General features: G+C 38.9%; 1 protein-coding gene across 1 annotated transcript in view; it reads left to right on the top strand.

Annotated features, from left to right (window-relative positions):
- WDR11 (WD repeat domain 11) overlaps positions 1 to 16,663 on the top strand; it is a 61,099-nt gene that overhangs the window by 26,030 nt on the left and 18,406 nt on the right. Inside the window, exons 12-18 of the mRNA XM_063132740.1 lie at positions 2,134 to 2,240; positions 4,798 to 4,873; positions 6,556 to 6,664; positions 6,958 to 7,082; positions 9,358 to 9,505; positions 13,224 to 13,330; positions 14,145 to 14,259. Of these exons, the coding sequence (XP_062988810.1) occupies positions 2,134 to 2,240; positions 4,798 to 4,873; positions 6,556 to 6,664; positions 6,958 to 7,082; positions 9,358 to 9,505; positions 13,224 to 13,330; positions 14,145 to 14,259 (787 nt within the window). The remainder of the gene's footprint in view (positions 1 to 2,133; positions 2,241 to 4,797; positions 4,874 to 6,555; positions 6,665 to 6,957; positions 7,083 to 9,357; positions 9,506 to 13,223; positions 13,331 to 14,144; positions 14,260 to 16,663) is intronic.

A 16,663-nucleotide genomic window follows, 5' to 3' on the forward strand; every position in this document is an offset into this window, starting at 1 on the left:
GAGATAGTATACATGTGAAAATGAAATTTTATTTATTTATTTTTTATTTATTACATTTTTATACCGCCCAATAGCCGAAGTTCTTTATGTTATGTGCTGTTTGTGGAATTGCTGTAGGCATCTTCCTAGACACTGTTGAAAACAACATACTGCACTAGATGGACATTTGGTCCAATTCTGCCTGTCTCCTCTTATATTCTGAAGATGTTATCAGCTTGTGTTTCTCTGCTGTTGGAAAGTATCATGCAGCAGAACAGGGAAAGGGGCGATTTTTAGTGCTTTTTCCTCTGTTCTTCAGCCCTTCATGATCTCCAAATATCTGCCCCAGAGGGCCCATGATAAATAACAACACAGTTGGAGAAATGCTGCTCTTATGGACTTGCACTATGGAAGGATATTCTTTGTCTTTAAATCTGGAATAAGTACCTGTTCAGGGAGAATGCTGTGCCAGGTTAGAAACTGCTTGGTTAAATCAGCTATAGATTAGGGAAAAGTGGAAAGTTTATTTACTATTTTGTCTTGTTGAGGCATCTATCCAAAGATCTGTGGAACTTCAGTGAATGCATTGAAGTTGTGTGTGTGTACCCGTGCATGCACATATGTGTATATATGTATGTACGTACGTATGCACATTAGGTCACCCCTCCTGGTCCTACTTGTGAACCAAAACTATGGGTGATAAATAAAAGTTTTAAAATAGGAAGGGGAAATAAACCTATCAGTTCTTATTTCCCACTGCCCTTCTGCAGTCACCATTTCCTCATCGAGACTATATAAATTTCACAATAAAGAGTGACTTTTAAAGTAGGTCACCTTGTGTTACTTGGAGGTTTTGAAGCTGTGAAACTCTGCTTCTCTCTATCCCTTACTTCCATTAAAGTGGCTGCTACAAATTGCATTGTATATAAAAATCCATGAGCCTTATACTTCTAAAGTATAGGTGTAGTCCATAAAACTAACCTAGTGAAACTCTTAATTGCATCCAGTGGTAGTAGTCTTCATGACAACTTACCTGAAAAATAGAAATAGAAGAGTCTGCTTCTGAACTTGTGCATTAGAACTGTAACACTCACTCTGATTTAATGTTGTGAACAAATTTCTGGCACCTTTTATTCAAAGGACAGTAACAAAAGCAAAAGTTCTACAAGCTTTTTGAAGCAGAAGTGCACCTAACTCTCAATGCAACTAAGTGGGTCATACTTAGCCCAGCATGGAATTATATTTCTGTGCTAGCGTTTTATTAAAACACGGCAGGGTGGTCAGAATGAAGTGTTCCATTTTCCCAGAACCTGCACAATAAGTGTGTAGCAAAAATGGCAAATGGTTGGTGTGTGCTTGAAACTTCCTTTGTGGAATTTTGTTCTTAATCATGAGTGTTCATGGTATAAGCCGGGATCCCCAAGGCAGTGCCCACAGGTGCCATGTAGACTCCCAACAGTGCCTGTGAAGCTCTCCATTCCCTGCCCCTTTCAGAAAAAAAAAATTAAATTTAAAATGTGGAAATGTAAGGGCAGTCTTTACCCACTACACCACACTCTAGCCTCGCTATCTCCCACCCCCCCTTAGCTCAATGTTTCTCCCCCTCCTAGTCTGTAGGGTTTTTTTTTACTATTTTTACTGATATATACATCATGACCCCAAAGTCTCTCTTCAGTCACTGACAATTCAGACCACAAACCTACTTTGGGCCACATAGTAACAGAGGCAAAAAAACCCATAATAAATCACTATTTTTCTCTTGCACATTCCTATAATATTTTTGGAAGTAATTTCTGAATAGAAAATGATGCCCATTTACTTGAAATAAAGATCTACCTTCACCAGTGCCTATTGGTAAATGCCGTAACTTTAAAACTGGTTTTGTTGTATAAGTTGGTGTACTGTAGTGTTCACATAAACTTGTATTATGGATACAAAAGAGTGTTTATCTTTCTGTGATGAGTCATATTAATATCGTCCGTATTGCAGTGTGGCAATCACCTTTTCTTTTTCAAGGGAAGCACTGATTGGTTCAGCATGTTTTTTCTCCTCACTGCAAATTGAGCAGTTTTTCCCCACACCATTAACCTGCAACATTTCCTATAAACTCAAATAGTTTACATAATGTGCTTCATATATATTCTTCTCTGACAGGGGCATTGAGTGGACAAGCTTGAGCAGCTTCCTTTCTTTTGCCACATCAACACCTAATAATCTGGGGCTTGTAAGAAATGAGCTGCAGTTGGTTGATCTTCCCACAGGTAAATATATTGTGTAGCATAACTGTTGACAAGAATTATTGATTGATTGGGCTTTTTTTAAAGTGTTTTTATGTCATTTTCCTGCGAAAATCATTGAAGTGTTGAACAGCAATCAAAAAACAGAAAATAACAATATAAAAATATTAAAAACAGTACACCCTCATATAAGTGAGATATAATACCTGGGTGATGTTGGCTTGTGTAGACTCTTATCTATTGGCTTTGAGCTAATGTAGTTTTTTGAAACTGGAATTCAAAACATTTTAGATGATCCTAGCTTGGCACGTTTATTTCATGAATCATCTTCAGGGCGTAAATGAGAAGAAATTGCCATTGTCAGCAAAAGATGGAGCACTGTTAAAACTGACTACATTTTAACTTCATCTTGGAATACAAATAATTCAGCTCTAGTTTAAACGTACAGCTAAATCAGCAGTTCTCAAACTTTATGAAATCTTGATCTCATTCTAAGCCTATTACATTTTCCAAACTCAGCTCCCTCATCAGAGATATCCACCACACTCCCGCATTGCTTCTAAATCACACACACACGTTACTGTGGCCTTTCTCTGTGCAATTTGAAAATAATGGCCTGTTAGCAGTGTGAAATGTGTTTCTCCCTTCTTTCAGTCCAGCAGTCTCAAAGAAATTGTGACCTGATTTGCACATAGTGGGGGCAATTCCTTTGTTCGTTAAACCCAGGAACTGCTGCAAATGAGCAAAGCGCCCATTCCTGGGTTGTTCCGTGACATGCAAACACGTAAACTGTGGGTTAACTGTAGCTTAAACAACCCAGAATTAACCCAGTACCAAACAATGGGCAATTCCAAGGTGCACTCTGAGTTGTTTAACCCAGAATTAACCTATAGTTTCCAGGTTCACACATCATGGAATAATCCAGGAACGAGTCTCCTGCTTTGTTAATTGAAAATGAAAATGATGAGCACACAGCTTGTCATTTTACTCATCTGTGGTTAACCAATCCAGGAATTGTCGCCATTATGGTCATAAACTCAAAGTTCGGGAAATCCTGTTTTAATTTATTATAGGCCTATTAACAGTAAGATATGCATAAGTGTTTGCTCCTCCTGTTGCTGGTGTCCAATACCTTTAATTTGAGAAATACTTGGCTGAGCTGGGGTTTAAAGCTAGATTTCATGCTTTAAAAACAACTATCTAGCCACTTACACCACACACTTATTTTATTTTAGTTTTATTGCAGTTATATCCCGCCTTTTTTCCTCTTGTGAGGAAACCAAGGCGACTTACATGGCCCTCCGCCTCTCCATTTTTATCCTCACAACAGCCCTGTGAGGTAGGTTAGGCGAAGAGTCAGTGACTAGCCCAAAACCATCCAGTGAGCTTCGTGGAGGCTAGAACCTGGATGTCCCAAGTCCCAGTCTAACACTCTAACCACTGCACCACAACTGGCTCTCACTTGTTCCTATGTTCATGATATTAGCTTAACAGCTTTCCCAAGCCCATTGAATTGAACAGAGTTCTTATGGTCCTGCTCAGATGGGTTATGCCTTGGCAACTTGGTAGAATATGCTTCCTGGTAACAAGCTTCACAGTGTATTGTAATTCCTGTAGTATGTTCAACATATTTCTCAATTTCAAAAAGCTTGCCCAGAGGAATTCAGTCTTAAAATGTTCTTACTGTCTTATAACTATGGGATATAATGAAAGAATAAATCTGAAAATATTGGATCACTTGAGATCTAATTTTTCTCCATGAGCAGGCTGCCATTTATGCTTCCTTTGATGTTCCCACAAAGAAAGAAATCTACCACCAAAAGAAAGAAATGATTTTACAAGCTGGTAATGATAATGGAAATGTCCCTTTCATTTTCTGAAATAGCTTCCACACAATATTTTAAATGTACAGTGTAATGCTGTTTAATATGGTGGGAAAAGAGCCACAAAAATAATAACTCTGACACAGTTTGGAAAATAAATTCATGCCTGTACAAGTAAATGCATTTTAATGCTATTTGTGCTAGTTTCCATATATTAAACATCCAGCTCTCTGCAGGACTTCTTGTTTTCTAAACTAGAGGAACCATATAGTTGGAAGTGTTCTAATGTAATCCATGTAGTTGAAAACCTGTGCTTGAGCATGAATAAAGCACATTGGAGATTTTTTCAGGATTTGGTTCTGATTAAACTGCTGTTACAATTTTGAACAGATTGAGTTAGCCCAACACCTCAGAGAGTGTTTGTTAGTTTTAAATCAAAAAGACTTGAGAACTTGGCTAAAATGTAGGTTGAAATTGGAGGTTTCGCCCTTGTAGAAAGCAGAAAGAAAGGAGTGTGAATAACAGGAAGGCTTGGAGCCAAACCTCTAGTAATGTTTCATGTTCAATATCTCAATTTAAGCTATATTCATGACATAGAAAGCTATTATAATGTGATAACATGGGCACCAGAGACTGAACATGTAGCTTGCTGAGAAGACAAAATGTAAGATGTTCAGTGTGATTAAAGAAACAGTAACTGACAGGTCAGTTACACTGGCTTTCCTTGTATTGGCTACCTTATATCTTTTGTGTTTTAGGTAGAAGCACTGCATTTCGTGGGGAGCGAGGCAGTGATGAACCAGCCATTGAAATGATAAAGGTGTCTCACTTGAAGTAAGCAGCTCAGTCAGGAAAAAGTTAATGTGTTCTCTTATGTTGAATTATGCCAACATCCTTGTAGCAGGCTAGAATAATCAAGTACATACAGGGCTTTCTATAGAAAGAAGACAGTTAAGTAAACATTGAAATTTTAAGCAAGCAAATGGTAATGTCCAGATAACGAATTTGTGGGCTGTTTTCCATTCAAATACACTGAGTGCTGTGCTTGTGGATAAAGATAGGGAGTTATCAGTGGTGGTGGTGGTATTATTATTATTATTATTATTATTATTATTATTATTATTATTATTATTTCCTGCCTTTTTTCCTCAAAGGAACTCAAGGTGGCATACATAATCCTCCTCCTCCTGACTGGCCCAAAGTCACCTAGTGAGCTTCCATGGCTGAGTGGGGACTAGAACCCGGATCTCCCAACTGTAGCTACTACACCACACTGGCTGTCGTTATGGTCCCCGTTTCTCCCAAAGACTAGCTAATAACTCCATTCAAGGATGGAATTATTCATTACAGTTGGTGCACCCATTTCATGTCTCCTCCTTTCTTATATTAATCATAGTCTTTCACAGGCGTTCGTCTGCTCACATGTAGGGCCAAATTGTGGAGGGGGTGGGGGGATGAGCATGTAAGCCCCGCCCCAATGTCTCCACGCTCCTGGCTGTCAGTTAGATGCACAAAGGTCTGTAAACGGCTCTGTTAGCATGTTTAGCTGAATGCACTTGCAGAGATCCCATGATTGTGAATCCTGCCTTATCAGGGCTTGAAACATTCTGAAGGGAAGGGGGCTGGAATGGCAGTTGTTAGTTCAAAAGTTTTTAAACAGAACGAAAAAAGAACATTAATTGGCGTAATGGTACGTCCCTCACAGTCCTTTGAAGCCTCCTCCCAATTGATGAATGGTTCCCTAAGATTTGTTACGTGCAAACGGGGGCTGATGAAGTAGAGAGCAGTATTTTCACTCAACACTATGCTTACCTGACAGCAACCACACTGAACTTGATGAGACTTACTTCTCGGTAAGGATGCATACTATTAAGCTCCAAGTATCATAGTAACTGTAGGGAATTAGTTATCCTGAATCCATTTGTGTGTGTGAGTGTGTGTTTAGGATGAAAAAACCTTCCATTAAAGATGATGTTAATGCACTTCCAAATTCAGCCATGCAACAATAACAACAAATGAAAATAGTAATTTAAGGCACACACTCCCTCCCCCCTGCATCCCCTAGTAACTTCTGTGAGAAGCAAACAATAATTATGTTTTACGAACTTGAATATTGTACACACTTACGACTTAGCCTTTATGCACCTGGGCTTAGTTTTGGTTTTTCAGTCCCACCCTCCTGCTTTGGAAAAATACAACTTTTTTTTTAAAAAAAACCCACCAGGGGTCCCCTCCCCTGCATCTTCACATCTCTAAGCAAAATGCACAGCCTGATATCATTATGTTTCAGTTTGCCCATCCCCACAGGCAACAGCCATTGGGGGATAGCATGAAGCTACACAGTGTCATCTCACATTTTGCCTTACTAAAGGTTAATGGAAGAGGAGGTGGAGAGTCATTGCTTTTGGTGGCGTCCATGCGTTAAACGCCTCCCATTCAGTTCTATAGCATTTAAAGGCCACTGGGAAATTTTCTTGTGTATTTCTGATGTGGAAAATGCCTTTTTTTTATTTCAGGCAGTATTTAGCAGTTATTTTTAAAGACAAGCCTTTGGAATTATGGGATATCAGGACATGCACACTTCTAAGAGAAATGTCAAAAAGCTTCCCTACAATCACTGCTTTGGTAAGGAGTTCTCTGAGTTTTTCATTCAATATGTAAATGATGATTAATTCTTGTATGGCTTTAAAAATGGCTATTTGCTTGTGGAATCATTTATGGGATTTATACCTTCTAGTGTAGAAATCCTTCCCTCACTTTTTCTCGCTCTGTGTAGGCAAGATGGGAAGAAAATGGGATTTTACTCACATGTTGCTGTGTCTCATAACATTTTTTTTTCATGCAATTAAATCCAAATGGAATTTTTGGGTTGGTGAATAATCCGTAGACATAAAAGGTTATGGCTTCTGTTCTTCCAGGAATGGTCACCTTCTCATAACCTTAAGAGCTTAAGAAAGAAGCAGCTTGCAACCCGTGAAGCGATGGCCCGACAAACAGTGGTATCAGATACAGAGCAAAGCAGTTTAGAGTCTTCAGTGATCAGGTATCAGCACCATTCTAAATGAGAATCCACTTTAGCTTTTCTTTTGAGTGCTTTCTTCCTAAAGGTTACTCTCTTTTAGCATTGCAGCTGTTGATTTTGGAGGTATCAAAATAAAATATTCATCCCCGTTGTGATTTAAATCAGTCGTGTTTTGAAATCCCATTGTACTATGAGATCAACAGAAGGAGGCAAGCATGGGTTCAGAATTGTCCAGCATTACTATAATGTAACTCTGTGTGTGTGGAGAGAGAGAGAGCAGAACAAACAATAACAGCATGGTTTATAAATAAATCAGTTGTTTAAGACAAACACCAACAAGCTTTTTAGCAATCAGTTTCTCTGATCACATGTGCATACCGTACATTATATGCCAAACCATCACTTGTTGTTTGCACCAAGCGAACCTAAATTCTGTACCAAGAACACTCAGAATCTGTGCTCACAACATCTAATGCAAAACTATTTTATTTGTTCGGCTGGGAGATTTTCAAATTTTGGAATATGAGATTGTGGAATGAGCTCCCCAGAGAGGTCCACCTGGCGCCTACACTGCACTCCTTTCGTCGCCAGCTGAAGATCTTTTTATTCTCCCAGTATTTTAACGCTTAATTTTAACTTAAATTTAAATTTTGATTTTGTCCTGACTTTATACTGTTAGTTTTACCTTACCCAGTGCCTGTTTTCCCTACCCTGTGCCTGTTTGCATTGTCTTCCCCTCCTTATTGTTTTATTATGATTTTATTAGAATGTAAGCCTATGCGGCAGGGTCTCGCTATTTACTGTTTTACTCTGTACAGCACCATGTACATTGATGGTGCTATATATATATAAATAAATAATAATAATACTGTTTTAACTCTGTATTTTAATTTTATATCAATTTTGCTGCATGGTTTTTATAACTGGTTGTGCTTTTTATATTGTATTGTGTATTTGTGCTTTTAACCTGTTGGTTGTCTTACTATGGTTTTAATTTTTGTGAACCGCCCAGAGAGCTTCGGCTATTGGGCGGTATAGAAATGTAATAAATAAATAAATAAACATGGTACAGGGGCTGCACAACGTGGACAGGAAGCTTGTGCTGATTCTAGATTTTAACTTGTGATCATTAGAATATCTGTCTCAGGTTCCCCTTTGCTGTTTTAGTAAATACTCACGTAGTTCCAATTGCTCCTTGTTTGCACACAAGGTCTTCTCATTGATTTTAATGCTGGGGATAATTCTGCACAGATCTCTGACACAACACTTAAGTAAACATGCACAGAAGCTTCCTATGCAGTTTGGGAGTTTCTGCAGAACTATGAATCTGATGGTGTGACTGTGCACTTTCTAGATTGTCTGCATAATACTTTTAGATAAGAAGCTTATTAGTTTACAGTTCCTTAGATTTTAACCTAATTTATGCACCAGATTCAGCACTGCTTACCATGAATGTGCGACAAGCAACTAAGACCAGTTGTGGGTAAGCTCCATGTATACAGCAGAACAGCAGGACCTCCCTGGCCTTGTTCACATAATCGTGGTGGCTGAAACAATCCACCGTGTGTATCAGCCAGATTTCCCTAATTACCCACATTGGAGTGGCTTGAACCACTGCAACTTGGGTTATTTGAGGGTTGCTGCCCATCCCAAACAAGACATGCCGTCCAGCCTCGGATGACATGGCAAGCCGTGCCGGTGGAGGTAAATTGGGGGAATCCAGCCAGCAGGTGCCTGGCAAGCACAGCATTTGCAACAAGCCTTAGTGGCTTGTTTCAGCCACTGTGATTGTGTTGACCAGGTCTCTATTGCTTACTCTTTTTTTGAACACACTATGTGAAAAACTAGGCGAGGAGCTACAGTAGGGCAGGGGAATATCTCACCATGTGCATGGAATTTATTTATTCCATTTCTATTCCACCTTTCTTCCATGGAACCCCATTCAAGGTGGGGGTACAGCATTCCTGAGCAATCTCTCATCCAGGCACTAACAAGACCCAGAATTTCTTATCTTCAGCCTTATTGTTGCATCGTTGTGCCTTTAAGAACATACCCTGGGACTAGGGAACATGAACTGAAAGCAGTTGTATTTTCTTCTAAGAAACTTTAGACTTTGGTCCATGTCTACTTGCGTTTGTTTGTTCGCATTGCCTTTATTAAGAGATTACTTCTTTCATTGATAGATATAATATATGTATCAAGAAAATATGTATGTGTAATATAAATGTATATTGAATAAACTGAACTGTTCATTTGAAAAGGAAAATCACTTATTGTATTGCTTTCTCTTCCCAAGCTTATTGCAGGAAGCTGAAAGTAAATCTGATTTGAGCCAGAACATTTCTGCTCGGGAGCACTTTGTGTTTACAGATACCGATGGACAAGTTTATCACTTGACGGTGGAGGGGAATTCTGTCAAAGATAGCGCAAGAATTCCTCCTGATGTAAGTTTACTGCTGAATGTCTTTTTTATTATATTTTATAGATTTTTTAAAAAAAAGTACTTAGAGTGAAAGTACCTATTATAACCCTCCTCCTGAGTCTACTTATACTTTCTACCTCTTCCTTCTCTCTCTCAGGCCATCATTATTTATTTTTTATAACACTCTTGTAACATTGAAAGACCAAAAAAGGAGTGATTATAGGAATATCTGCCTTTCTTCTCTAGATAGTTGCCCATGTTTCTTTCAATTAGTCGTAATCCTCCTTTTTTACTGATGTTGCCCAACCATGCACAGCAAAAATCCATCTTTTACACTGACAGGAGACAATAGTGCAAGTTAAGTACTCATCTGTGGACTTTGAATCCATAGATGAAATCTTGAATCTGTTGTTGCACATCCTGGGATTGCTTTGACTTCAAATTTTTAAGAGTGTTATAAAAACTTAGTAACCAGTGCTGCTCTGTGCAACCACACTTCATGAGATGGAGTCAATTGTCATGCTTTTGGGGATTTATCCAATTATCACATGAGGTACCAAAGTATCATAAGACAAACGAAGTGTCATGATTACATGCTTATTGGCTTGTGCACAAAAAGGTGGTATCACTGAGCAATCCAGTATCATTTGATACATTCCGAAGCTTATGTTATTGTACCACCAGCATCTAATCTCTGAGTCAATTTTAAGTTTGTAGACTCTCATCAAAGTACAATAAGCCCATAGTATGAATTTGTGTTGTATCTGTCATAGTCTGAGATCCATAGATAAAAACTTAACTTGAACAACTGTCTCTTGCCATTGTAAACGATGGCTCTGCATTCCTGTTGCTTTCCTCCAGTTATTAATATTAATCTACATTTCTACTGGTCATATAAAATATACTTTTAGTAATAGATAATTATGAAACCTCTTTGAAATAAAAATCTACCCTATAAGTCACAAATAAGTTAGGGCAGTGTATAGGTATTCTTATCTTCAAACCTTGTACTAAAACGATGATAGCAAATACCAATTGTATTTTTACCAGGAAAGTGCACTGAGGAATATCTGTAACAACTTGTTATACTGTGCATGAGGCAAGCATTGTTAGTCTGATCCAACAGCAGTCCATGCAGTATCCATGCAGTTACTGACTGTACACAAGGAACTTCATATCCACAACAGGGGAGTCGCGTGAATTGCTGGAGCACTCCCATGCATGGTTTGGACTAGATGCATTACCATTTATTGGATCCAGCCTTAGTTGTACTTAGAGTAAACCTATTAAAATTAGAGGGGACTTAATTTAGTCAAGTCCCCCCTCATTTTAACAGGCCTATTCTAAGTACGACTAAGACTGGATCCAACCATCTGACAGCAGTCAAGAGCTATGAATGTCAAACAATTTGCTGGGGACAGTGGGATTTCTCCAGTCAGTGAGACTCCAGAATCTGCTTCCTTTGTTTGCCTTCAGATTACAGTAGCATGCCTACAAAAGGCATGGTATTTGAAATCATAGTGTGTATGTGAAATGCTGACCTCCTGTGGCCATATCATTTTAAAAAAACAACTACTTTCCATGTCTGAAATATTCTAAGTGGCAGCCTTTAGCCACATTCCTGAAGTTCCTTATTTTGAGCCATTTCTACCAACTTTGCAGCGTCATTTCAAGATTTGCTGCTTTAGAGTCCAGTGCCCTTTCACATAAGAACGTTAATCCCTTCTTAAATATTTTCAGAAATAATGAAGATAAGTTATTAGTTTTATGGATTTTCTGTACTTAAATCCATGTAAGAAAAGAAGTGAAATTAACTCCTTTTCAGCCTTACTAGCCATATATAATTTGACCATTAATTAATTGGAAACCTGATAGGAACCTCATCTGTCTTCTCTAGGGGAAATATGAAATCATCTTTGTAGCAGCACAGCACTGTGCCCATGGGCATTTGTACCCTAAATCTCATATAATGGCATTTGGAAGCCGAACGTTACACTACAGTATTGCTGTGCCAAAGTGTTTGGCCAGACTTTTTTTGGCATTTTGAGGGTAAATGGAATGAAAATGCCCCTGAATCTTTGTGCATCGTGAGAAATTCACGTATTGTTTGAGGTGGATGCTCAATAACTCACCTTCCTGTCTTCTAAGCCATACCCTGTCCCTGACCCTACTCACTAGCTAATTTTCCCACCCATCGTTGCATCGTGGCCCCTATCGTTGATAGCGACTGTGGGCTGGGGGTGATGAGAATAATCATGGCAAAACTTCTCTGTATTTTATGTACCTTTTTTCTTGGGTGTTTAATACAATATAATCTGTTGCTACAAGTATTGATGAATAATATAGCAACCCTGACTCTACTTGAGCCTCCTTTTATGTGAATGGCATTGATAGTAATGGGAGAAGTTTGGTCATGTGAGAAGCACATCTGCTTTATGCTCTATATGGATAGATATGGATATGTGCCCATGCACAGGCACACATGAAATTAGGGGGTATTCATTTTCCACCGTGATCAAAACATTTAACATCAGTAGATTCTTAAGTACTTTTTTTTATTGTGAGGTCAATTGGGTAGGTATCACTTTACTTTTTTTATTCTGTGCGCTATAGTGCTAACTAAATTACTGGTTATTAGTGAATGGCTTTGAGGATCACAGCTTGTGAGTACAGTGATGTATAGCTTGTCTAGTGTTTTTTTCTCTCCCAACTATATTGTACATGTTTTATGTAAACAGTTAGCTTTGTTCCTGGCAACCATCTTATTCAGGTATTAGAGTAAAAGAAAAGGTAATGGAAGTTGATTAGAAATTGATCCTTGGCTTCTCTGTTTCCTATAGCAAGCATACAATTTCTGTTTCCCAGTAAGGCACATTAACCCTTTTTATTGGCATTTGAACTCCACCATTTGGGTGCATTTATTTTACAGTGGGTGTGTGTCATAGTTTATAGTGCAATACATATAATCCAGTGCTATTAAAATATAATAAAGAAAATTCAGGCTTCAAAGCTATACTAAAATAGGCCACCTTGAGAGCGGTTTACTCTTAAAGATGGCCTAAAAAATTTTTAATTAGTTACTTTAGTGGATTCTCTTGTATTCATTATGGAAAGATTCACCTCATTATTTTTGGTATTGAGTTATAATAACTGTAGACAGTATTGTGAATTAGCAGGTGTTTGCAAAGGCTAAAAGTGAACTAGCAAGAGTTTGCAAAGGCTAAAAGGAGGGGAGCCAGTGTAGCTTCCCTGGGAAGGGAGTTCCAGACACCAAGAAGGCCCTCTCCCATGTTCCCACCGGGTCTGCCTGTGATGGTGGTGGGACTGAGAGAAGAGCTTCCCTTGACGTTGTTAAAGCACAGGCAGGCTTTTAAGGGGGAATATGGTCTTTCATATAACCTGGACCTGAGCCGTATAGGGCTTTATAGATCATAACCAGCACTTTGAATTATGCCCGGAAACAAACTGGAAACCAGTGTAGCTGTTTTAGGATTGACCCTTAAGGAAGTTCAGTGACCAAGAATTTCCCATACTCTCTTCTTCAATTAAGCCCTCGGGGAAGTGGCTTCACGGAGACTTCTGAAAATTGTGAGATGGGGCACAGTGGGCTGCTGTGGGAGGGGACATAGCCCCAAATTGCCCAATTTGCAGTTTTTCCCATATACATGCATATGTGTGTTTTAAACAACTACTTTATCTGTTTTGTGTCACTTTAACCTCTGCTTTTGAAATCTTTGTAGGGAAGCATGGGCAGCATAACATGCATCGCATGGAAGGGAGATATCTTGGTTCTCGGAGACGTTGATGGAAATTTGAACTTCTGGGATTTAAAAGCCAGGGTATCCAGGTAGTAATCTGCATAAAATTCCATTGAGGCCCAATTCATACATGACTCATGAATTGATTGCCATCTAAATGTCAGCTAGTGTGTGCCTGAATCGGTGTGGTAAGTCATTTTGTGTGGTACATCAACAATCACATGGTTTGCTGTAATTGAGAGCTGCCCAGGGAAACATCTGCAGAAAAACTCTGTATGTGGGTTAGATCAGGTTTGTTTGTTTGTATTTAATCTTCAACTGATTGCAAAGCAAAAGTTTGACAAACAAAAGGAACCGAGAATGTGAGTGTACGAGTAGACGCGCCCTGGCATTTCTGAAAATCAGCCAAACCACATGGGCAGCATTTCACAGAATGGCTTACCATGCAGATGGGAGGTCAGTGCTGTTTTGACTTCTTGGCGGCAGCCAATCTGCCCAAATTATTCATGAGCTGGGCCCAATCTAGAGCACCTGCTTGAAATAATTTTGCTGCACGAGCAGGCCAGACGGAAGTTGACTGTGAGAGCCTTAGTCAGACAACTTTGTTTTCAAAACCATTTATAAAATACATGTCTGGAAAGATTGCCACAGATACTGTATGCCAGGGTCATGTTCATAGTGCTTTAGTCATGCTTCACTGTTTAGTTATCTAATGATAGTTTGCCACATTGTATTTAATCAAATCAAGAATATGGGCAGAGGCAGAGATGGTATTAACTGACAGCTTTTCCTCAAAAGTTCCTTACATACATTTTCATTTAGATGAACATAGTTCTTCATTCTGTGCCATATCGCAGCATAAACTCTTTTTAAGGAAAATGTGCACTATTGATCTCTTTCCAGGGGTATCCCCACACACCGAGGCTGGGTGAGGAAGATACGCTTTGCCCCTGGGAAAGGAAACCAAAAGCTTATAGCAATGTATAACGATGGGGCTGAAGTTTGGGATACAAAGGAGGTAGATAACATTTATTTATGTTTTTACTTTTTCTGTGTTTGTGCTAAATAGGAATGCTGAAATTATATTTAACATTTGGTGTTATTGGAGAGTCATGCCTTTCAAAAAGAGGTTTATACTTTTTCTGGCTCTTTCAAACTGTTATCAATATTAGTTGCTATCCAGGTATTTGAGCCACTAAAATTATTATTAAACTTATAGTGAAAAGGCACAAGGCCTCTCTTGGTAGTAACATTTCCTGTGTACAGTTAACTGAATTGTGAATTATCCATGTTTTTCAAATACTTGGACTTTGCTAAATAGGCATATCACCCTGCAATCCTCCCTATAAGGAATACTTAGGGTGACCATATGAAAAGGAGGACAGGGCTCCTGTATCTTTAACAGTTGCATAGAAAAGGGAATTTCAGCAGGTGTCATTTGTATATATGGAGAACCTGGTGAAATTCCCTCTTCATCACAACAGTTAAAGCTGCAGGAGCTATACTAGAGTGACCAGATTTAAAAGAAGGCAGGGCACCTGCAGCTTTAACTGTTGTGATGAAGAGGGAATTTCACCAGGTTCTCCATATATACAAATGACACCTACTGAAATTCCTTTTTCAGTACAACTGTTAAAGATACAGGAGCCCTGTTCTCCTTTTCGTATGGTCACCCGAGGAATACCTCCAGTGGTTTATAGGTTGCATCAAGATGAAAGGCTGATTTTAATCATTTCAAGAGCACCATTCTGTAGCCCCTAGATAGTGCTGGAGGATCCGTAGGATGATGGGGATTTCCCCCTTCAAAGATTAAGACTGTGCTACAAGCTTAGAAGGGAACGCCTGAGTGGGAATTTTTCTCAACTCTGCCATGGAAAGTTCCACAGTGGCTTCCTTCCCCGAGGTTGGTGTCACAACCTTATGAGGAGAACAGTGCAAGTTAGAGTCAGGCAAGTGGCTGGCAATGCACTGGATCTTCAAGCCTCTCAGCTCCTGTCCCCTGGTCCCAGACAGCTAGCTCTGAGCCCAGTCTAGTGAGAAATGCATTTAAGGTGAATGGAGAGATGAAAATAGCTTCCCTCACTGCTACTGGCAAGAGCCCAGTGGGGCATTAGATACTCGGAAGTCCTCAATCCTAGAGGCTTCCGTCATTTAGGTGTTACTCTCAAAGGATTCCCCCAAGTCAAGTTTCTATTGATACTACTACAGGCCCATTCAGAAGACACATTAAACTGTGGCTTTAACCATGGTGGTTAAGCCAGAAAGCCAGGCTGTGTTCAGAAGACACCTTAAACCACAGCTTTAACCATGGTGTGTAAGGCATTTTGCTTTGTTCACCATGATTAAATCCATGGTTTAAGGTGTCTTCTGAACACAGCCCGGCTTTCTGGCTTAACCATCATGGTTAAAGCCATGGTTTAAGGTATCTTATGAACGGAGCCTACATATATTTTCTAAACAGTGGCACAGAACTGACCAATAAACCATGTTAATTTACAACTGAATAGAAATTTATATACACAGTTTAATTTTTACAACCACTGGAATACATTTTGCCTGCTTTCCTTTTTCACCTATAGAGTGAATGTCTTTAAAATATTCCCATATAGGCCATTTCTTACAACCACAGCTATGACCGTTTGTGAGGCTAAGTATGGAACTATAGTAACCTGCGCATTGGGTAGATTTGTCTTTTCTTCTTTCCAGGGTTTCTCCTTTCTGCTTCGCTCTGCTTTAGCCTAGCTCCACCCTCACAAATGCAAAGTAGAAAGCAAAATTAAATATCCATGATTCATCTGTCTGATAGCTACTGGGCAGACCAGTTTATTTTGATCAGGTGAAAATGAAATGCCTATGTTTGGTTGGTTGGTAAAGTGCAAATATTCATATTTGAGAAATGATTGAATTGGTTCTTTTACACAGAAAAGCTTCCTTTAACTCTGTATATCTGATAGAGAGAAATAGGCATTAATTATGTTTGGAGTCTCTGTATGGAGGTAACATGGTTATGTAATATCAAAAATATTTAAGAGGAACTTAGGATTTACAATTTTTAAAGCAAAAATATGTGCTATAAACATAAATAAATTACCTATTTTTATCCGCCCTGCATACTTTCTAAATCTGACGTCTGGCATGAAATTGAAGGATGACCACATGATATTGATTACAGTGAATGTTTGTGTGATGTCTTTTTCAATTTTATTTTGAAGTGTTCAGAAAACAAAATAGTTTCAAGAGTATTTGAAATAAAGATTGGCAATAGGCAGGACAAAAAGCAGTTGTGTGGACTTTCAGTTTTGAAGACTTCCACGGCAATATTGTCACAGTGAAATCCAGATATTAGACCCAGGCTTTTAAATGTAAAAGTTAACTTTAGAAGATGGTATCTAGAGGGCAACCTCATTCTGGCATGGATATAT

This window comes from Elgaria multicarinata, chromosome 8 (assembly GCF_023053635.1).
Source record: "Elgaria multicarinata webbii isolate HBS135686 ecotype San Diego chromosome 8, rElgMul1.1.pri, whole genome shotgun sequence".
NCBI lineage: Eukaryota > Metazoa > Chordata > Lepidosauria > Squamata > Anguidae > Elgaria > Elgaria multicarinata.